General features: G+C 47.6%; 1 protein-coding gene across 1 annotated transcript in view; it reads right to left on the minus strand.

Annotated features, from left to right (window-relative positions):
- LOC117060473 (microtubule-associated serine/threonine-protein kinase 1-like) overlaps positions 1-23,127 on the minus strand; it is a 36,043-nt gene extending 12,916 nt beyond the window's left edge. Inside the window, 17 exon segments of the mRNA XM_033172713.1 lie at positions 7-129; positions 457-558; positions 930-1,095; positions 1,863-1,995; positions 2,174-2,196; positions 2,198-2,301; positions 2,304-2,312; positions 3,688-3,896; positions 5,307-5,392; positions 10,441-10,508; positions 12,991-13,123; positions 17,826-17,927; positions 18,256-18,292; positions 18,294-18,463; positions 19,475-19,550; positions 21,525-21,685; positions 22,991-23,127. Of these exon segments, the coding sequence (XP_033028604.1) occupies positions 7-129; positions 457-558; positions 930-1,095; positions 1,863-1,995; positions 2,174-2,196; positions 2,198-2,301; positions 2,304-2,312; positions 3,688-3,896; positions 5,307-5,392; positions 10,441-10,508; positions 12,991-13,123; positions 17,826-17,927; positions 18,256-18,292; positions 18,294-18,463; positions 19,475-19,550; positions 21,525-21,685; positions 22,991-23,110 (1,822 nt within the window). The 5' untranslated portion in view covers positions 23,111-23,127.
- Positions 23,128-23,337: the final 210 nt, after the last annotated feature.

Consider the following 23,337-nt stretch of genomic DNA (forward strand, 5'->3'; position numbering starts at 1 on the left):
ACTTGCTGTCAAAGTAGCTGGTGTCTTCCTCAGATTCCAGGTGAGGGATGAATTCTGCTTTCTGCCTCAGAAGCCCATTCCAGTCCAGATCTTTGAAAAATGCATGCTGTTTCACTTCGTAGGCGCCACCTGCAAAACGCAAAGACCGAGGTCTTGCTGCCCTCTGCTGGACAACACCACCAATCAAACTGGACATGGTAAGAGGTGCTCTTTCCTCGAAACATGTGATTCTGCTGCCAGGTGGCGGGGTGGTGGGCAACATCCTGAGCACTTAGGGAATGTTGACACAGACCCACCAAGGCCACAGCTGGTCAACAACTTGGTGTCCCAGGTTGCAACACCCCGAAAGAGGATCTAGAGATCTGGGGGCAGGACTATCCCTCCCCTCCTTCTGGATTGGATCGCACTGAAGCCCCACCTAACTAACTGCCCTGCACCTTGAACAACTGTCCTTACCTGCCCCCAGGCGGAGAAGAGGATTGGTCTGCAGGAGGCAGGAGATGAGATCTTGAGCATCTGCTGGGAGGGCCTCCTCCCCTTCCGGCCACAAGATGTCATCTGAAAGCAGAAAGAAACAGAGAAGCTCTTGGTGGACGAGGCAGCTGATGGGGTGGATATGGGAGGGTTAGAACCGTCTGCTCAATGTGTAGATTATTGTAACAGCTTCAATTGTTACTGGGGAATGGGCTCGTATGCCAAGCATCTTCCTAACAGAGCCTCTGAACCCAAAGCTTCACCTTAATGCTTCACTCTGTTTCATGATACCCTCCTAAGGTTTTTCTCCCCACCAACTCAAACAGCACCCTCCTCTCACCCCTCCATTCACCTTGCAACTTAGCCAAGCCTGGAGGAAATTCCAAGGCCAGCAGTAGCAACGTTGAGCTCACAGCTGGATCACAGCGACCAAAACACACTTGCCCTTCACTTACCAGTGATGACCTGACCAAAGAGCTCCTCAGGGGTGTCTCCAAAGAATGGCACACAGCCCACCAGGAACTCGTACAGGATGATGCCCATAGCCCACCAGTCCACTGGCTTCCCATAGCCTTGGCGAAGGATCACTTCGGGAGCAATGTATTCGGGGGTTCCACACACCTGCCAAGACACCCACCGTCCTTCAGCTAGCAGCACAGAGATTGGATGAAATCCTGGTAATGGCCGGGAAAATCTGTACATATGGTGGCCCTACATGTTAGCTGAGACAACTGAGAAGGGGGTGATCTGCATCCCTATCAGAATCCTGGGCTGGGTGGAGAGGTTTCACACCTCTCTATTCATCTCAGAGGTGGGTATATAATTTTTGTTTCGACCACCACCACCACCTGTGGGGTCTTGGGGGTCACAAAAGCTTCCACCAGACCCCTGGGATGGAGGTTAGACGCCCTATGTCTACAGCTTTCCCCCTCACATACACAATGACAATTTGTCATGTCCTGCCTCGTGTCTTCCTTCTAAAATACCAGAAGGCCTTGTTTGGTAAGAAAGGCTTTGTTCTGCTGACTGACAAGAAGTTCTGATGTAAAGTCCATCCTGGGGTTTAAAAAACAAGCTAACCAGACGAGAACTTCCAGCCAGTGGCAAGGGGTTTTTGTACTCTCTTATCTCATACCTCCCTAAATATTTACCAAGTGGTCTGGCGGCAATGAAAACCCCCATAGCCAATGACTAACTGAGATTAATGTCCTCTTACTTCTGTTGTTTGTATGTAAACACAATCGGAGAGGAGCAGAAAGAGGTCCCCTGGATCAGCCTTGATCTGCACCACAGGGCAGATTTGTTCTAGTCTCCAACACACATTTCAAATTCTGCCCTCTCACCCACCCACCACGCTCCCCTCTCACGCACACCATCAGGGGCCCCACCTGTTTATCCAGGAACTCCCGGGCATCCTTCTCAATGTGACCCTCGTACAAGTTGGTGGTGAGGCTCATCAGCCCCATCTTGGAGAGACCGAAGTCTGTCAGCTTGATGTGCCCCATGGAAGTGATCAGCAGGCTGAGGAGAAAGCCGGAGAAGCAACCGTCAAGAGAGCTCAGATCACAGACACACCTTGCCCACCCCCACCCCCACTTTGGCAAAGGAACCCAGGGAATGTCAGCAAAGCATGCTGCTGCGCTGCTGCTGCTTTCGGAGCAGGATAGCCCAGGAGAGGCTCTGGCTCTCCACTTCATACTTGTCAGGCTTGAGGTCACGGTGGAACGATGCCATAGTTGTGCAGGTACTCCAGCGCAAGGACGGTCTCGCAAAGTAACATGCGGGCCATCTCCACAGGCAGTGCCCCTATGTTCTTCAGCAGTGTGCACAATCCCCGCCTGCTGGAAAAGGGTGAAGTGGTTAGGGAGGCAGCTAGCAGGCCACTCTCTTCCTGCAGTGCAGGACTGCTACTCTGTTCCTGTCCTTGATCGGAGCTTGAGTCCTCCAGTGTCATGCCGTTTGGAATGCTAAAAAGCACAGTCTGTAGGAGGGCAGGTATAAGGCTTGGATCCCTGTGCCTTACATTCATGCTGTATTTAATACTAAAAGACCTAGGTGATCCTTCGACTTGAGACTGGTTTAAAAGGCAGGGCGTTTCCAATCTTGCTTGCTGAAAAAGCTAACAGGATGCTGGAAGCTCCTGCCAAGAGCGCACAGGGACTCTGCCATCTCTTACAATCCAAGCTTGCTTTGAAGCCGGAGACACAGTTGAATAAAAGAAAATACAAAATTAAAAATTCCTTCCAGTAGCACCTTAGAGACCAACTAAGTTGTTCTTGGTATGAGCTTTCGTGTGCATGCACACTTCTTCAGATACACACGAAAGCTCCTACCAAGAACAAACTTAGTTGGTCTCTAAGGTGCGCTGTGGGTTAAACCACAGAGTCTAGGGCTTGCTGATCAGAAGGTCAGTGGTTTGAATCCCTGCCACGGGGTGAGCTCCCGTTGCTTGGTCCCAGCTCCTGCCCACCTAGCAGTTTGAAAAGCATGTCAAAGTGCAAGCAGATAAATAGGCAACCGCTCCAGTGGGAAGGTAAACGGCGTTTCCGTGCGCTGCTCTGGTTCGCCAGAAGTGGCTTTGTCATGCTGGCCACATGACCCGGAAGCTGTCTGCAGACAAACGCCGGCTCCCTCGGCCTATAGAGCGAGATGACGCCGCAACCCCAGAGTCGGACACAACTGGACCTGATGGTCAGGGGTCCCTTTAACCTTTACCTTAAGAACACAGCAGTGCTACGTGTTAATTCTTGGTAACTGAGGAACCATTCAAATTTCTGTTACAAACACCTTTTAAGGTGCTACTGGAAGGATTTTCTTTTGTTTTGACTATGGCAGACCACAACGGCTACCTACCTGTAACTTGAATAAAAGAGATAGTCTTGGGGCTTCCAGTAACATCACTGTCCCTGACTAAAAGTAATGAAACAACTGGTTGAGGAGCTTGGTGCTAATGATTGAGAAGGGTAGATCAGTTTGGATGGCTAGGAAAAGATGCTTTTCCTCCGCTTCTGAGCTATGTTTTTAATTTAATAGATAAATTAATAAATAATAATATAATACACTGGATATTATTTGTACAACAAAGGATGTGGGTCGCTTCCTGCAAGCTCACACATGGGATTTAATTTCATCTGGAACCTGAAAGCTGACTGTGTGACACTGAGAGACCCAGGGGTATCTTGAGTCCCCTCCAGGAGTTCCGAGGCCGTGTACCTTCGACATATTCCATGACCATGCAGAGGTAGCGCTTGGTCTCAAAAGAGCAGAACATGCTGACCACAAAGGGGTTTTCTGCAAATGTCAAAATGTCGCGCTCCACAAAGGCCTGCTGGATCTGGTTGCGCAGGATGAGGTTTTGCTTGTTGATCTTCTTCATGGCAAAGCGCTGTCGGGTCTCTTTGTGCCGCACCAGATACACAGCTCTGCGAGAGGAGGAGGAGAAAGCAGAGGGGATGTGCTCAGCAAGAGGCAGCCCCAACCCACAGAGCACTTCTGGGAGCCATATTCTCCAAGAACAGCAGAGAATGTAGGTGTATTGAGGGATCTTGATCCTCACACTCTAAATACTAGACTCTCTCCCCTCTTTAAACAATGGGCTGGTAAACTAGCTTTTACCCAGAGCTTTTGGAAGGGGGCAGTGAGGCTTAGGTCTGCTCATATGTCCACTGCATCAACATTACACATCGTTGCAAACCCTTAAGGTGGCAAAAGATCGGGAAGCTGTCTGAGGACTGCGACCTGAAGAAAACCCTGCTCCCGCATCGCCCTGCCTTCTCTTTGATGCCTTCTTCAGAACCCTCCCTCCAGGTGCCTCTGCTGTCTCAGTGTGAGGCAAGTAGCAAGAGGAAACAGGACCTTCTTGGTGGTGTCCCACAACTGACACCATATGTGATAGCTGGTTCTAGGCAAATATGGATGTGGCTTAAATGGGGCTCCCTGCTGTTCCTGTACAAGTAAGGTTCCCTGTCAGCATCAATACGCTGACCGAGAGCCTGGCTAGGATGGGCTCCTGAGGGGGATGGAGGAAGCAGTTTGCATTCAAAAATGCCGGAGCAAGTGTAAATGTAAACCTGCTTCCTTTGAGGAGAGAAAAATGCTCCACTTTCTTTCCAGAGGAAGCAGTTGGGATGCAAAGCATTCCCTCTAACAAAAGGGTTTTTCAGCCACACGGAAAGGAGAATGATAACAGTAAATTCCCATCATAGTAAGATGGTGTAGGGAACTGTTCAGTGGGCCAGATTCCCAAATGACACACACACAGAGGCCAAGTTTGGCAGATCCATGGGACAACCCACCTGTCCATCACCTGGCATCATAGTGACTTTACACAGGTGAGAATTCCAAGAAAACCTTCAAACAGGCTTGCTCTGGAGAGAGTGAAAATGCTACACCACTGAAGTGAGCATCTCTCCCTCTCAATAGGAAGCAATGTGGATTCAGAGTACTGTATTTTGAATCCAAAATTTTTAAACAGCATTTCCCCATAAATTTTTCCCTCTTCTTCTTTTTTTCCAGGGGATGCCTCCTGAACTTCCAAGCCTGGTTCAGTTGCTTCCCTATATCAAAGCTCCTGCACCCCCCGCCATGATGCTCATAAAGAAACATGGGACACGGGTTCCCCAACATGGATGATTGGAGCATAACGACGGTGTGATACTTTCAACTCAAACCAGCTGAAACAGCCTGTTCCTCCACTTTGGGAACAGCCCCTTTGGGCCAGGTAAGCATTTGAACCAGGCCTGATTTGGTGCTGAAGGAGCAAACCAGAAGCAAGAGAGACCCTTCCAGGCAGGCAGATCCAAGGAGTTTGGGATCTGAGTCAGCTCACTCACCCATATGCCCCGTTGCTTATGAGTTTAATTGTTCCAAAGTCTCCTTCTCCCGGTGGCTTCTTTGGCTTTGGAGTAGTTCCACGACTCTGTAATGGTAAGTAAATCGGGTATGAGGGCTTAAGCAGCTCCTATGAAATTCAGCACCGCTAACTGAAGCCAACCCTATTGAGGACCCCTTCTTTACCAAGGTTAGGAGCAGTGCCGTACGGTGAAATTATTATTATTTGTATGGGAACAGTTAGGGCGAGAGGCGGCAACTTGCAAGGGCAACTGGGGGCGGGGCAGGACCAACGGTGACGTTGTGAGTGTGACATCGCTATGTTGTGACATTGTGTGCTGAGCATCGCGCCTCCTTCCCCAAGCTATGCAGAAGCTTCCCGGGCTTCGGGGAAGGAGGCACCAGCGTCTGACAGGATGCTGGAGCCCTGCTGCCTCCTTCCAAAAGCTGGGTGGGCTTTGGGAAGGTTGCAGAAGGGCTCTTGGACCCCGTTGGAGCATCACACCTTCCTCTCTAAGCCAGACAGAAGCTTGCCAAGTTTTGAGAAGGAGGCACCAGTCTTTAATAATACTCTAATTTCCTGGGAACTTTTAGGGGACTATCCTAGTCCAATGACTGCACGCCACTGGTTAGGAGTGCAGTTGTGTATGGAATATGACAGATTGTGAACGCAGTTAACACTGGTACCAGAAAATTGGTAGAGAGCCACTCTGAAACTGAACGGGCATAGCCCATTTAGTTTCATTTATAGATGCAGAAGATAGAAAAAAACCAGAGCCAAAAGCACAAACGTAAGACGGGGCAATCCCTGGCTATGCAACGGCACTATGGATTTAATGATGAACCTTGTGGGCAGAGCCAGCCACTGACTCAGATGCCTAATAATAAGGAGTTGTTCTGGTGGAGTGTCTTCTGTTATTTAAGAAGCCACCCACCTCAAGCCTGGGTCACACAAATGAAAGGTTAGTCAGTAAGAACAAGAAGGGCAAGAGATTCCACTTGTTTTCAGTTCCTTTTTGTAATCACAACAGATTTATTTTCATTCCTATCTATCGCAGATCAACTGGGTGGGGAGTTAAGAGGGAACCATGTCCTTGCTGCTGGGCTCTTTTCCACCTGGCATGAAGGAGGTGGAAGCCTGCTAGATCTCTTTCCCTCTTCTCCATCCCCACCCTTTATCTTTACTAAATAAATAATTTTATTTCCTATTAAAAAAAGGAGTCCGCATAGCAATTTTTTGGGGGTGCATGCAATCGCATTCTATTTTCCTCTTAATAAACGCACACTGTTCTAACAACCTTTGTGACACAAAACCTAGAAAGGGATCTCCCCTGCCAGGGGCTCTGACTTGCCCCCCCCCCACTGCGGATCCCCAACGTTGGTGCACACTGAGTTGCAGCATAATGACATGGTGACGTGACGATGTCATGTCGTGTCATCATGACGGAGCAGCTCTGGCACTGCGGGAGTGACTGGATCATAGCCTCCATGTGCTGGGGTCGCATTGGGGGATGCACAGAGGCAGGTGGCAGAGGCTAGGCACCAACAGCAAAATTTAGTGGGTGCCCAGGAGCCTGGGGCTTGCTGGAGATGGTGCCAGTGTCCCCTGCAACTGGATTCATTCTATTGAATGGAATATTTATTCTTCCACAAGAAGGGCTGCTTCTGGGTCCCCCACTCTGTTGAGCTTTAACTGAGGTCAACTGCAGTTTAGGAAAGAGTTGTGCTTGTCACCTTCCTGCCCAACCAGACTGGTCACAATGCTAGATGCCTAAGGTGCCCCAATGGGTGGATGATAGGCTGCTGCAGGCACCACACCAGTGCCTTCTCTGATCCTTGGACCAAGGCAGGCTCTATCCCAGCAGTGGGACTTCCTGCCTTTCCAGCTGTTTCAGAAAGCTCTGTAGCTTCTATGACTGACTCTCTCTCTCTCTCTCTCTCTCTCTCACACACACACACACACACACACACACACACACACTACTTCCCTTCCTGAGATCTGAGTGGCTGGTCATATATTCCACTGCATACCGCTTCTTATGATAGACAGTTGAGGAAGTTGGGTATGCTTAGACTGGAAAAGAGGAGACTGAGAGTAGATATGATAGCCATCTTCAAATATCTCAAGGGCTGTGACATGGAAGATGGAACAAGCTTGTTTTCTCCGGCCCCGGAGAGTAGGACCCAAACCAAGGGATTCAAGTGACAAGAAAGGAGAGGCTGATATAACACCAGGAAGAACTATATGTTCTGACTCCGGTTTTTAAGCAGAGGTTGGATGGTCATTTTGTCAGGGATGCTCTACCTAAGATTCCTGCATAGCTGGGGGTTGGACTAGGTGACCCCTTCCAAATCTACAATTCTATGATTCTAAGATTTTCTGTTTACCAGCATGTTTGGACATAATTGTTTTGGCTACCCCAAATCACTGCACCATGTGCTCTTTTCCCAAATAAAAATGCAGCACACACTCTGAGAAGAATGGATGAATGAAGGCAGGAGGGCCATCACCTCAGTTTCCCACGTCTGTGGCAAACAACCGAGCCATGCTCCTGTAGGCTTTGGTGCTGCTGTTTTATACCTAGCTCTACTTTAGCATCTATTTCGCAACGAATCAAAAAACCAAATGTAAAATACACCATTCAAATTCAATGAACCAACACATAACATCAGTGGTGGAAAAACCCAAACCCTCTACCAATTTCACCCCAGAGCCCAAATAGCACCCAATGAATCTTAGCCGTATGTCTGAGACACTTCCATGCTCAAGATTTGGGGGATCTCCAAGAGGGAAGAGAAGGCTGGCTTCCTTAAGTGTGGGGCAAGCACTAAGAACACCTCCCTTTGCTGACAAAATGTGGGACATGAATGCCATCCCTGTACCCCTGACAGACTCTGGTAAGGCAGGGTGTGTGTGGATAAAGCAGTTCCTAGGCTTGGACCCAGCAGGACTTAGGGCCACCTCACACCGTATATTTTAAGAAGCTCATTTTCCTTCCCTGTACTTTCTACCTGCTTCCCTTCCCGGCATTCTCACACAAGCCTCCTCTCTTCCATTTGCCCACTATGCTCCTTGTCAATCACCCATGCCTTCTCTTTTCCTCTCACCCACTAATCACATTCCTCCTAAGCCTTCTTCCTGGCTGCTTCCAACACCATCTGGGCTTCTTTTCCCTCCCACCTCATCCATCCACATTCTGTGCCTCTCTTCCACTTGTCTCCCAGATCTCCCATGTGAACCTTCCTTCTCTTCTCCCCCCCCCCCCCAATATGCCTGGCTGGACTTTTCTTTCTCTATCGTAAGAGTGGAGGAGCCAAGTGGGGGAACCTCATGCATTTTCTCCAACTTCCACCACACCGGTTCTCATCCCCCCCCCCATTTTATCTGCCTCTTTCCCTTTTCTTGCACATCTGCTATGCTACTACTGTGCGTGGCTGCCACAGATACACAGTCAAACCTCGGCTGTCGAGCGTAATCAGTTCCAGAAGCCTGTTTGGCTTCCGAAATGTTCAGCAACTGAGGCGTGTCTTCCGATTGGTTGCAGGAGCTTCCTGCACTCAAGCAGAACCCGCGTCAGATGTTCAGCTTCCGGAAAACATTCAAAAACCAGAGCATTTACTTCCTGGTTTTTGGCGTTTGGGAGCCGAAACGTTCCAAAACAGAGACGTTTGAGAACCGAGGTTTGACTGTATTGCTGGTCCAAAACCAGTGTGCCACGAATCCAAGAACTGCACCCTATCATCCTCTGCTGTTGCGCAAGGAGTTGGGGAGTGCACTTGTGCAATGGCACGTAGCTTCGTGGGCACTCCTAGAATTGCTGCTTGGGTCGCCATCCTTGGCGCTGCTGCTACCTCTACCCAAGTCAGGGTGCAAGGAAGTCAGCTGCTTCCCAGCTCCCAGTGAGTCATCTAACATGTGAAATTCATAACTTGATCTGAATGTTTTAAGCCGTCAACTAAAGCACATTTATTTCACTGTTGAGGTCCCAGTGCATGGTCATGTTTTTTAAAAAAATAAATTAATTAAAGGTGGCCTTTTGTTTTGACAGTGATGATAATATTTGTTTGTTTGTTTGTTTGTACCCTGCCCATCTGGCTGGGTTTCCCCAGCCACTGTGGGCGGCTCCCAACAGAACATTAAAAACACGGTAAAAGATCAAACATTAAAGCAAGAAGATGAGTCTGTTTATTATGTTTACGCTCCAGTCCCTGTCCCAAAGCTTTATTAGCCCAGAAGGGCTTTGGATTTGGGGTAGGGAGAACAGCTATGGGAATAGGGAAGAAGTGTCACTCTGCCACTAACAAATTCTGACCTGCCAAAAGTTATCCATTGGGAAACCTACTTTGGAGTTCATTGGACTTTCCCCTGAAAATTGCAAATATTGCCTTTAGGTAGGAATGGAAAACTCCCTCTCCTCCCTCCCCACCCCCACCCCCCATCACAATCCTGAGGCTGCTCATGGCTTGGGGGGGGGACTGCTTACTTACATAACAAAGGAGTGTAAATTAATTGCATTCAGGCAACAAATTCTGGCCTTAGCCCAGTGGTTCCCAACCTTTTTTTTGGCCATTCCCCACCTAAGCATCTCTAAAATCCTGACACATACCCCAGTGACATATAATTCTTATTATTCAAAAAATGAACTCCTATTCGCATGGAGGAAGCCCAAAAGGCCATTAACTGTTAGTAACTCATTCTTGAATTGCCCCCCTTAAAAATCAAATTGCCCCCCCCCCCGTGGGGCATGTGCCCACGCTGGGAACCACGGCTTTGGCCTGATTCCCAGCTGCTGCCAGTAGAGTCCGAACGCCCAATGGTAAATAGAGGGCTTTAGTTGCATGCACCCAAGTGAGTAGCCAGATTTCCTTTAGTTTGTTTTCCTGCACAACAGCCCACCAAATGGGATGGCAGCCTGAAGCCAAGTAGCTGCAGGAACTTGCTTTTCCCTCTTTCCCCAGGATCAAGCTTGCGATGTGGATGTAGTGGCAGAAACATTGAGCAGCAGTATGGAGAGAGAGAGAGAGAGAGAGAGAGAGAGAGAGAGAGAGAGAGAGAGAGAGAGTTGTGTCTATGTGTGAATAGTTGGGATAGACAGCACAGAGCTGGGGTGCGGTTGGTGCCCCCTGTGTACTGACCTCTGTGAACTCCTCTGTCTCAGGTGTGTTGGATCCTCCGCTATCATGCTCCTCCACATACAGCACATCTGACGAGAACAGGGTTTGGAAAGAGCCAAAGGGAGAGCCAAGGGAACAAGGCTTTAGCAACCCCATTGTCATTCATGAAAGCACAGAAAGGGTGAAACCTAGACATGTGCACACAGCCATGCATATACGCCGGTGCACATGCCTGTGGTACAAACATGCACACACGGCGGCATGCCAACGCGTGGGGGTATGTATGCGATGGAGAGATACACGCGTGTCAAGGTGACAAATCAGGAGGCAGAAGCATGCGCTCGCTAAGACAAATCACAGGCGAATAAGCTTGCATGCATCTTAGCACACACCTTGGGAACAGATACACAAACACCTGCGGGTATGGGGGTTCGCATATACTTCCATTGACACTGGAATACGACGTCAGCTGTGCTACCCTGCTCACACAAATGCATGCCCATGCCCATTTAACACACACAGATACAGATAGTTTATGCCAAATTGCAAATGTGAGATGCAATCCCTCTGTCATCTGGTGCCTTGGAGGCCACTCGACTCTCCAACGTTGGCACGTGAGCTTGGTTTGGCTTACCTGGGTGTCAGCACTTTGACACCACATAGACTCACCTTGAGTAACTACCAACCCTGTCCCTGGGTCAAACAATCGGCGAGAGGTCTATACAACTTTCCCCCATGGGGATAAAGCAACTGAAGAAGAGCCAAATGTGACTGGGAAACCAGCCTGAGAGGAAAGCATTAAACATGCCCTTGTCCTGCACTGCTCGGACAGCCAGTGTGGCATAATGGCTAGAGTGTTAGACTAGAACATGGGAGACCAGGGTTCAAATCCCCACTCAGCCAAGAAGCTCACTGGGTGACCTGGGGCCAGTCACAGACTTCCAGCCTAACCTACCTCACAGAGTTGTTGTGTGGGTAAAATGGAAGGGAGTGGGGAGAAGTGTGCACACCACTTTCAGCTCGTTGGAGAAGAGGAGGGATATAAATATAACAGACAGATAGACAGATAGATTTGGAGTCCTGGAGACCATAGCAAAACTGTTAGGTTGGGGGTATTTTCGTTGGAAAAAATTCCACATGTATATAACTACATTTTGCCCCTCAGTTTACACAGATAAACCAAGAAGCACACCCTGACTGACCATTGAAATCTGCCATATAAGATTAAGGCATCAAACGTTAGCTGGTACAGCCCAATTTAAGATTTCAAAATCAAGAAGTTTATTGATGGAGGTAAAGGGTAAAAGGTAAAGGACCCCTGGACAGTTAAGTCCACTCAAAGGCGACTATGGGGTGTGGCACTGATCTTGCTTTTCAGGCCAAGGGAGCCTCCATCTGTCCACAGACAGCTTTCTGGGTCATGTGGCCAGCAGGACTAAACCGCTTCTGGTGCAACAGAACACTGTGACAGAAGCCAGAGCGCACAGAAACACCCTTTACCTTCCTGCTGCAGCGGTACCTATTTATCTACTTGCACTGGTGTGCTTTCAAACTGCTAGGTTGGCAGGAGCTGGGACAAAGCGGGGGCTCACCCTGTCACATGGATTCGAACTGCTGACCTTCTGATCAGCCAGCCCAAGAGACTCAGTGGTTCATACCACCTTGAGACCAAAGCAAGCACGCTTTCTAACCTGACAACTTAATAAATAAGATACCAGGGCGGTGAACAGTATTTCAAAAAACGTTCATACAAAGACATCCTTTCAGTCATAATGTAGATTCACACATACGTGGTCTTTCCCCCCAGGTGTCATGTATCTGTGATACACGATCATATGAACAAATAAATGGCTGCTAATGTGTGTGTGAACTAGGTCCAGATTTACACAGCAAGGGTCAATACTTGGGATCTCTTAGTGGCAAAGGCTTCGCTGGTCTGTATTAATAAGGGAACCAAAGAATGTATCTTATCATCATCCAAAGTGCCTTTCTGTATCAGACTGAAGTCCATCTAGTCCTGTGTTCTCCACAAAAATCCCAGCAGTAAGCTAAGGAATTGTCCAATGGGACGCAGTCTATCCATGATCTATCCTGTCTTAGGGGATGCTCTGTCCCCAAGGAATCCTGGATGAGTTTCACCTCTGTTAAAATACTGGAAATATGTCAAGGCTAGAAGCTGTCCTGACACCCACTCCCATCAGTGACATCACACCCTCGGTGTGTTTTTCTGTCCTGCTTAACAACTAGATCAACCTAAACAATAAACCAGCACATGAAGAGGTTACCCTGAAAACCGTAGAGGAAATGTGATTGGCTCACGTATGAAGAATCCTCACCGGGGGGGGGGGGGGACGGAACAGCCTGTGCTTCTTGGAATCCATGTAAAGCCAAAGTCCACAGCTAACAGGATGGGTCACTTGCCACATAGCCACAAAGGTTACAAAATGAGCATGCTAGCACATGCATGAAATCACATACACATATGTTCACATGACGCAGTAGGTACTGTGGCCCAGGTACATACGTGGAATGCTGCCTGTTTTCCTGCAGGTGATTTTTTTGTTGAATTACCTGGGAAGGGATCTCGGGTAAGTCCCAGCTGGCTGATGATGTAGCGAGGGATATCGGTTTTCACCAGGTGTCCCTCTTTGGCATGGTCCTCAGCAGCTTCCAATAAGTGGTAAAACTCCTCGGGATTAAACTCCTAGGGAACAGTAGAACAGCTCAGAGTTAGGCCCTGCTTTGGATTGGATCAGGCCTCTTCTCCTAAGACTGCAGGAAGCTAGCAACTATGAGCTGCCTTCACTTTTCACAAAAGGGAGAGTTGGTGTGGTGTAATGGTCAGAGCGTTGGGAACGGGATCAGGGTATCCTGGACAAGCCGCATCCAGCTACTCATCCTTTCTCTTTGCATAACCTACCTCGCAGGGCAATTGATAGCGTAGGATGGCACAGTCCCCAAGCACACTGTCCTGAGCTTCTTGAAGGAAAAGTGGAATAATAAGTTTGGGGGTTGGATAAAATGGGTTTGTAACTAGGACCAAATCGTAACTAGGACGAAATCCTGTACAAACAGGAGGGCTGCTGAAATGGTCAAACTAGCTTCTTTACTAAGTACCAGTAAATAACCCTAGCTGCATCTGTTATGCATCTACTTTGTCATATAAGCTAGGGCAATGAGTTGCCACCAAATCTGCCTGGCTGGAGGGATGTCACCAAGGGGAAAGAGAACAAAAGAGACTGGAGTTCTTTGTGCAAAAATCCAAAGTTATGGGTTTGGTGCCCGCCTACTCTGCCACAGAAACTTAATGGCACAGCAGGATCTGTTGGGAGTGTTAATGCTATGAGTTCTCTATCTTCTGCACAGACTATTTGTCTATGGGAACAAGATCATACAGCACAGAAGCGCAGGAATCAAACCTAAAACTTCTCACCACTCAGGGACTCGGGTGTGCAAAACATTACTTTATCCACAAAAAGCATAGGATTTTACCATAGTAAGCAGGCTAAAGATTCTCATTGGTAGCCGTGTTGGTCTGCCATAGTTGAAACAAAATAAAACTTTTTTAAAAAAAATCCTTCCAGTAGCACCTTAGAGACCAACTAAGTTTGTTATTGGTATGAGCTTTCGTGTGCGTGCACAAAAGCTCATATCAATAACAAACTTAGTTGGTCTCTAAGGTGCTACTGGAAGGATTTTTTTTTATTTTTTATTTTGTTTCGATTCTCTTTGGGTTACTTGTTTAGAAACAAAGGTCTGCAAAAATGGGGTGCTGTGGGCCATAGAAAAAGGCTGGTGCAACGTGGATCGGCCAGAGGTTACAAGATGGTTAGGCTTATGCTAAATGATGAATTGGGGTCCTCCCATTTCATTTATTTTATTCTACGATATCAAATATACCAACTGTGATGCAGACTGATTTATGTAGCTGAGCCAGGGATTTCTGTGTTTGTGCTGTGGGGATCCTACAGTGAGTGAGTGAAGGAATTATGTGACTGAGGTTTCGATCTGAACCATTATATTGCTGTGTGGTAATTTTGCAGTTTGCTTAATATGACCAAGTAATTGTCGTATAGGTCTGTGAACTGGGTTGCAACCTCTTTGTGAACCAGAAATTCAACTAAGTTTTACTCAGAGTAGCTCATAGACCAAGCTTGGCTGTGTTCATTAATTTCAATGGGGCTACCTAGTTGATCACACCACCCAAATATAAAAATAATGTAGGCTACAGGTCTAGCTGCAGCAATTTAGGTTGCTTCTAAGGAATGAGACAAGCTGACCAGGCTATGAAAGAGTAATCAAAAGACTGATTCTGACTGCAGTGTGTTTGGTTTTGTGGAGCTGGAAAGGATGGGGAGAGACAAAGCAGTAGACAGGGAATTGGAGAGATGAGACTGGGGGGGGGGGTTATTATAGAAAAATAGGAATTTGAAGTGTTCCAACTTAACCTTGGTGAAAGCTTTGTGTGGGTGTTTTTGCTTCCCTTGAACTCCCAGGTCCAAAGGAAACAGTATCAGGGGAACCAGTCCCAGTTCCTGTGCTAGAAGAAATAAAGGGGGAACGGAATCATTTGCCCAACACTGTTTCCTTCAGATCTGGCTGACAGAGACATTCTTCATCAGTCAGTCACAAGCCAACAGCCGGTGGAGAAAAACACTTGAAAAAGGAATAAGGAAATCAAACAGCTTCACATCAGCCAGCTTTTGGCAAAAACAAACTGACAACTAAGTAAATACAGATATATATGTATGTATGTATGTATGTATGATAAAAAGAGGCGTAATCAGTTGCTTTCCTCTCTACTGCTACTCTCCTCCTTTTCAAACAAGGGATGCCGACATAAGAACAGCAACTGATACTGCATTGGCTTGGCACAGCCTCCTGCTCCTCAAACCACCTGGCAACTAGCAAGGCTGAGGAAGCGCGTCCTGTGATTGGATGGTATGTTGCCAGGGAAACTGGCAGGTGGGTGAAAGCTGATGCCCTGTGCGCTCTGTGGATGGCGGAGAGCAGAGCCAGGATTAAGAGGCAGAAGGAGAAGCAACTGGTGCCAAGGCTCAAGGCTGCCCAGCTCAGTGCTAATACTTAAGTCGCGGTACAAAGGACTGAACACTTTTCCTGGACTATGGCTCCTCCCCACGTACAGGACCGGTGAACAGGCACCAGGATGAACTCTTACCACTTGGGAACAAAGCTGACAAAAGTAACACAAGCCAGGACATCCTTCGTAGGCAGTATTAAGGGCCGGCCCAAGATGTGCTGGGCAACACCAAATCCAAATTGCTGCCTCACCTTTCATTAGAATGAAGAATGACCTGCTGAAGTCTTCTGTTAAAGCCCTGTTTAAACAAATGAGTACTGGGCCGTGCTCAGGAGAACTTCCTGGGCGATTGAGTACTTGCACCAGATCTGTCTCCCTCCTAGTTTGCCACCCTTAATTTCTTGACCAGCGTGGCTGCCCTAAAGCTGCCTCTTCCACTTTCAGCCTCATAGAAACAGATACAGAGCAAGGATAGTGAACATGTAGCTCTCCAACTCCCACCAGCCACAATAGTTCAATAGATTTCCCCCCCTTCCCAATGATTTTCACTACCCATATGATCAAATCCTTCTTTGGCTCTGTATGCCCCTTTTCCTTAACCCGGTGGTTTTCAACCACTTTGCTGTGGCACCCTGGGGTGCCTTGAATGATGGTCAGGGGAGCCGCAGGCAACACCAGCCTCTGTCCCTCTTTCCTCCCCTCCCTTCTCTGAGGCCCTCTCATGTCTCTGCCTCCCAAAGGCTTGCACAGCTGTTTATTGCAGCAGCCCCGGCTATAAGCTTTTGGGAGGCACCTCTCTTTGGGGCAGGGGGCACAGCTGCTAGAGCAGCAGCTAGAGGAATCCCAAAGAGAGGGGAGAGGAGAGGAGGCTGAGGGAACACTCAAGGGAGGGTGTTCAAAAAAGGGGAGAGGCTGCCAGCTCTGCAGGAAAGGGGTGACAGAACTGGGCTCCTGAGCCCCCACAGGGATGCTGCAGAAAAAATGTAGTTAGTTAAGGGAGCCGTGGACTCAAAAGGTTGAAAACCTCTGCCTTAACCTTATGTGTGGAGTCTGATAGTTATTGAGTAATACCCTGTATCTACATCATGCTTTTTCATTTTGACTGCATGACTGGTGTTGAAAATCTCATTTTAAGCTCTGATAGTGCATGGTTAGGATGGAGACAAGAACCCTGAATTCACTTCCCAGCTCTGGAAGAGGAGGTAGTCCTGGGAGAAAAGGTGGTATTCATTTGTGGTCCGCCCCCCCCCCCGGCTAGCTAGCAATGCTTCTTTGTATTATTTACAGCATATATTTAAAAACCATTGTCCCATCTCCTATCCCTGTAAGGCCCTCTCAACCTAGGCTACAATGCAATTATTAAAAACTTGATATAGAGGCAACAGGATGCATGGCAGCACTCTTAAAATACATGTCCTAAAATATCATGTTTTGGAGAGTGCACCCTCTAGAGACAAAGGGAATTAGAAATTTCTGGGGTCCATTGGTGGGAATAGCCAACGGGCATTGAACAAAGGGAGAAGATTTCAGTAGGCCTTGTATTGAGTTAGAGCAGCTATGTTCATGCATTCCATTCATTTCAAGGAACTTGTGTGCACACATGATTTTTATGTTCTTCCTAAAACATGTACATTGCCTTCTCATTTGCTATGCACAGCCCACATGTTGTCCCTCAGGGATGTCGTATGTTGTACTTGTAAGAGTTCCTTCAAATGTACCATTAATTGCTACTGTGTGCAAAACATGCCTCTGCAGAAGTGTTGTCGGCTCTAGCTGGGTACAGTACTTTGTGTGTGTGATGTTAGAACCCACAACACAGCTCCTATCTGCCGGCCACTTCATTGTGAATTTATTTTTGAGTGTTCTGGTGGCTCCCTGCTACTTCCATCACACGACTTCTTTGCAGCAACATGCATTAGTAAATGAAAAAGGAGGATGGAGGGAGAACAGTAGAACGGCACTCTTCTCCCATCCCCACAGCAATGCTACCTGTCACATTCCCAGAGTCAATGACCAATATACCAAAGAGGCAACAGGGCTAGTGGCTGAGGTGGTAGACTAGGTTCCTGGCTTTGAGCATGATACTGAGCCCACTGAACCTGAGGCTGGCAGACAGGAAGCTCCAGGGCTGGATCCCACAGAACCAGAGCCCATAAACCCACAGCCTTGACCCTCAGGTGTGTCTTCCCCTTGACCTGAGAAACTGAGCACCTCACCAGTCCAGAGAGTGCAACAGGCAGCAGATCATGGAGTGCTCTTGATGTGAACATGTGGGAAGATATCAAGTGACAACAGAGACATACAGCTTTGAGTTCTGCCAATTGCTAGGGAAGCAGACAGACTTGTATACCCCTCAGTGCCTCACCAGGCATTCCAGCAGTCGGGCTGGTCGGGAGATGATAATGAGCAGCTTCTTCACAAGCTGAGTGACAAAGGTCACCTCCTCACTCTCAGAGCGCTCATAGGCCTGTAAAAATGGAAGAAGGGGCTTGTTAGAGAATGGTTTTGGTTGCAGTCATCTCCATGGCATGCCACTGTGCCCACAAGGAACACCTCCTCGTGTTCTTGCTATCACCCCACTCAAGAGTCCCTGCTCTCACATGGGTTTCGTCCATCGTGGTTGCTTCCATCATAACTTGCTGCCACTCACACCTAAACCCAAATTTCTCCAGAAAATACTCCAAGCCAACCCTGTTGCCCCTCCCTACTTTATTTTTATTCACTGCCATGGAAAACAGACTTCTTCCACACATCTTGCCGTCCACTGCACATTCACTGAGAGGCTCCGTGCTCACATCTTTTAGAAGTTTCTCCATGTTTTCCTGCAGCGTAGAAGTAGACAGTGGTGATGAGGCCTTCCTGGGACTTGGCTAAACAGTCTCGTGCCAGCTCAATGACTTGGTGGTGGATGAAACTGAGAGCCCCATCAGCCAAGGGCAACACACTGTCTGGCTCATAGCTCTTGATGAAGTCTTGCAGCTTCTCTTCCATCTGCGCCGTGGCCTGTGGGGGGTAAGAAATTGGCTCTTGTGTCAGGAAAAAGAGTCTAGTAAATAACCCAGAATAGGCATTGCTCCTTTCTCAAAGCTAGGAAAGGTATAAGGGAATCCTGACTCCCAGCCCCTCAACTAGAACCCAGTTCACAGCACTCTCTGTGAACAAAAATCTATGAATTCTGGGTCATGAGAGCCTTTCCTTTTTATCACCTTCCTCTAAAAGAATCACTTGCTATATCACAACTGCACCACAGTAAGACACAACATAAACAAGGCACAGCCAACCTCTCTTTCTTTCTGTCTTATAAGGCATAAGGTATTTCTCTTCTCCATCATATCTATTTATATAAATAACAATTACACACCCTAGTCAGGAATACCTGTTTGCTTCCATTTCTGGGCCCGCCCAGTTCTTATTCTCTCTCTCCATTACCCTTTCTCAGTGTGTTTGTTTGGAATGTGGGCTATTGCAATAATCATGAGAGAATGAGGCAAAGTAAAGCAAAGAGACACTGCTCTGGGCAAGAGTATTCAAGTTTTAAAATGTAAATTAAGGGCTGATCCACACTCTTTCCAGACACGATCCACAGTGTAAAACTCTGTGTCAAAGTGCCCCCTTTTCTGCTCCAGAGCTTTCCCTATGAAATCTCACTCTTTAAAGCTCAATCGGAACAAAAGGCAATCCACAGAAAAACCAAATGGAGCGCTAAAGAGTGGGTTTTTGCAGAGAAAGCTCCAGGACAAAACACACACACACACACACACACACACACACACACACTTGGACTCAGAGCTTTGAAGCATGGACCTGTGTCCAGAAAGAGCGGGACAAAAAAAGAGTCTTAAATTTACATGCTAAGTGTCAATACAGGCATATTGTCCATCTCTTGTCAATGGAAAGTGGCTCAATGAAACAGATCCCTTTGCCTCTAGAAGCCATTTCCCAGGATTGCAAGCAAAATGGTCCCTGTAGGAAGTTATTTGATGGAAATGAAATATTTAGATTCTGCCTCCTTACCTTGGGGAATCGTTCCTTGTACACATGATTCATCATTACTATCTCATTGTCATAGGAGGATGGAGACCGGCCCGGGCTGCAAAGGAATAAGAATGCATCAGCTCCTGGTATCTTCCATTTTCCTACACTCCCCATCGCCCTGAATTCTATTTGGGCATTTCTCACTTTTCTTTATTACTACTTAATCATTATTCTTTCATTGCTAATGATGTGAAATATACTATATGGAAGAAGTGGGGAGAAGGTAGATCGGGATCTATGGTAAATCTCTGGGTACTTTGCAGGAGACTTGGAAAGGGTTTCTTACACACACACAAAAGACTTCCCTCTCGCTTTCTGAATAAGGCTGTTGAAATAAAGAAAACATGGTGGTATCAGAATGGATGTTTGTGTGAAAAGACTGTGAGGCCAGTTGTCATGGGCTGAGTGTGTGCTCAAAGGCACCATGCTCTCCATTTCTAACTGTCTCGTGCACTTGGCTTCCAGCAATTCCAGTAAAATAGAAAACAGATTCCAAGACCCCAGCCCCTGTGTACAGGACCTGTCCAGCAGGCATCCATTGCATTGGACAGACAAGACAGGGTTGTGAGGAAACTCAGGAACTAACTGTCAGCAGCAGTGTGGTGTATCAGTTGGTAGTGAAAGATCAGTGTGGTGTTCAGTATTACCCGCATTGCTTCCTATACAGTCAAAACTCGGATCCCGAACACCTCCATTTTGGAACATTTCGGCTCCTGAATGCCAAAAACCCGGAAGTAAATGCTCTGGTTTTCGAACATTCTCTGGAAGCTGAACGTCCAACACGGCTTCTGCTTGAGTGCAAGAAGCTCCTGCAACCAATTGGAAGCCGCGACAAACGTTGTCAAACGTTCGGAAGATGAACGGGCTTCTGGAATGGATACGTTCGACAACTGAGGTTTGACTGTATTATCCTATTGCTTTCCTTAACCAAAGGCAACACTTTCAGAATGGCACACAGACCTGCTTTGCGAGATGTACAGGGAACCATTAAAAGGAGCTATTTAATCACAGTTCTCTTAAATTAATTGCTTCCCAGCAGGCAGGACAATAGAGGAGCCTTTTGTATTCAGCCTGTTTAACCTTTCCTCCTGGCCTGGATCATGCCAACGTGAGAAAGTAAAAGCACAATCCTCTAATGTCTACTCTTAGAAGTTCAGCAGGGCTTACTCTTAGGTAAATATATATAGGATTGCAGCCTAATGGCAGAATTCAAATAACTGATCCCATCAGTCTTTATCACATTTGAAATGCAACAAAAGTCATATTTGCTGAGTTGCTAAGCTGTTTCGTGCTTATTTTCTTAGATGTTTAATGTATGTTTAATACAATGGTATGTTGGTTGTTGAACGGCTTGGCTCCTGAACAAATTGGCTCCTGAAAGCCGCAAATCCGGAAGTGAGTGTTCCAGTTTGCAAACATTTTTCGGAAGCCGAACGTCCAACGTGGCTTCCTCAACTTCCAATTGAGTGCAAGAAGCTCCTGCAGCCAATCAGAAGCTGCGCCTTGGTTTTTGAACCATTTCAGGAGTCAAACGGACTCCCAGAACGGATTAAATTCGAGAACCAAGGTACGACTGTGTTTCTTTTTGTCTACGTAAACCTCAATTCTTTAAGATTACTGGAGGCCTTTCAGTTGTTGCTGGACTATGACTCCCATCAGCTCCTATCACTTGGCATCCTGGCTGGGGCTGATGGAGCTGATGTCCAGCAGTATCAGGAGAACCAGAGATTCCCCACTTCCTATTGGCAGATTCAGAGCACAGATCATTGCACCAAAATGCTTCTTAGCAAATACACTCCATTGTTGTTGTTTTTGGGGGGGAGCTTAGGATCTACCCATGCCAGCCAGGGTTGACCCTGAATCTAACTGGAACACTGGTCTTTTATCCCATTCTATAGACCAATAATTCATTGCAAGTCTCTCATTTGCTTATATTCCTACAAGTTTCTGAGTGAAGGCTGAATGTGCAATGAACATATGAGGGACCCAAGGGAGTTGCTCTGCAGGGTGACGGCTGCTCCATCCTTACCTGAGGCTCCGGGACCGGGGCCGCACTGCAGGGGACCTCCGCCCCCCGTCATCATCAGTAATGCTCTCACTGCTGCCGAAATGCTTGGAAAGGAAATGCAGCTCATCCATGGTGGGCTGGTAAGGCAGCTGGTGAAGGCGCTCTTGGGAGGAGCAGGACGACTGCAAGGAAGAAACAGAATTGGCCACTGGCCCTAAGTTGATGCCAAGTGTCAGATATTTGCAAATGTCTTCCCAAATCTGCCATGGAAATGTATCTAGGTCTTTGAAATGGCCCAGTTCTTATACATGGGCTGCATAGCCTTCTAAAACATGCAACAGTTTTATTGCAGGAACCAAAATATAATCCAATTGCCAATGCAACATGAGAATTGTTACTGCAGAATGGTTTTCACAGGTCAGCCTGGCATTAACCCACAGAATGTGACTGAACGCAGGAAGCTGCTTAAATCATCTGGCCACTGGCCCATTTAGCTCGGCATAGACGACACCAGCCTTCTCTGTTTTGCCTCAGCCAGCACAGCAGAGGTGATATTGGGGCGTGTGTGTGCAGTTGTAGTCCAAAACATAATGGAGGGCACCAAGTTGGCAGGAGGTTGCTCTATGGTTTCAGGCACACATCTTTTCCGAGTCCTGCCTGGAAATGCCAGGAATGGGGGTTTTGTGTTTCGTGTGGAAAGAAAGCATTCTGCCACTGACCTACAGCCCTTCAGGTTGACCTGAAGCTAAGAATTCCAGGTGTTATTACAGTGAACCACAGATACACACACTAGGATGTTAAAGATTGCACTGAGTTATGTGACAACATTTGCAATGGGTATGCACTCTGCATCCTCAACCTGTGCCGAGTGCTCACATTATGTAGACTCCTCTTCTCCTGGGGCAACCCAGACTGACAACACTGACTCCCCTCCCCCACCTCTGGCCTGCATGCTAGGGTTGCCATATCTTGAAGGGGGGGGGGGAGACAGCCAGAGCTGCTGCCAGCCCGAGCCAGGGAAAGAGGCACAAGGTGCACAGGGCCACTGCACCCATGTGCCTCTCTCCCAGGTTCAGGCTGACAGCAGCTATGGCATGCAGAGCCACCCGTGCCCATGCCAAACCCCACCCCAATTTCAAAAACCCCAAACCCCAGACATTTCCTTTAAAAGGTAAAAATCCCCCCCTCCGAATGGGCCTGTTTGCCTCGCAAAAGAGGACATGTCTGGGATTTCTTGGACATAAGGCAACCCTACAGTGGACATGCAGGGCTCTTGGGTGGGGGGTCAATAGCTACAAACTGGGGGTCAGTTGGCCCACATGTAGTTTTAGCAATTTCTACCACCATATTTATGATTTAGACTTCCTTGGCTGGCCTGTCCTCAAACACTCCAGCACAGTCTTCAGGCCACTGTCCAATAAACAGCTCCCATAACCAGTCAAATCTTGCCTCCCTCCCAGATCATCTTAATGGCAGGAAGGTCTTACCGATACAGTGGAGCTGGGAGTATTGGTTCCATATCCAGATGATGGCAAGGAAGCCAAGGACCAACGCCGGCCATCTGCCCTGAAATGATCAAAATGAACAGGAACTTTAAGATAGTCCATAGTTTTAAGATTCAGGCAGAACCAGTTCTGATGAAAAAAGAAAAGAAAAAAACCCATATTGTCACAAAGTCCATGTTTCAACCACTTCTGCTTTCTTTGCTGGTCTCTCCAGTAAACCAGCTGGCTGGAAATAATTGCCTGTTCAGACTTTCAGGACACAAAGGTGCGTACAAAGCATATGAGTTTGAATGCTGCACTATGCTCTCATATTGAACTCTATCTTGACA

The sequence above is a fragment of the Lacerta agilis genome, chromosome 16 (assembly GCF_009819535.1).
Source record: "Lacerta agilis isolate rLacAgi1 chromosome 16, rLacAgi1.pri, whole genome shotgun sequence".
NCBI lineage: Eukaryota > Metazoa > Chordata > Lepidosauria > Squamata > Lacertidae > Lacerta > Lacerta agilis.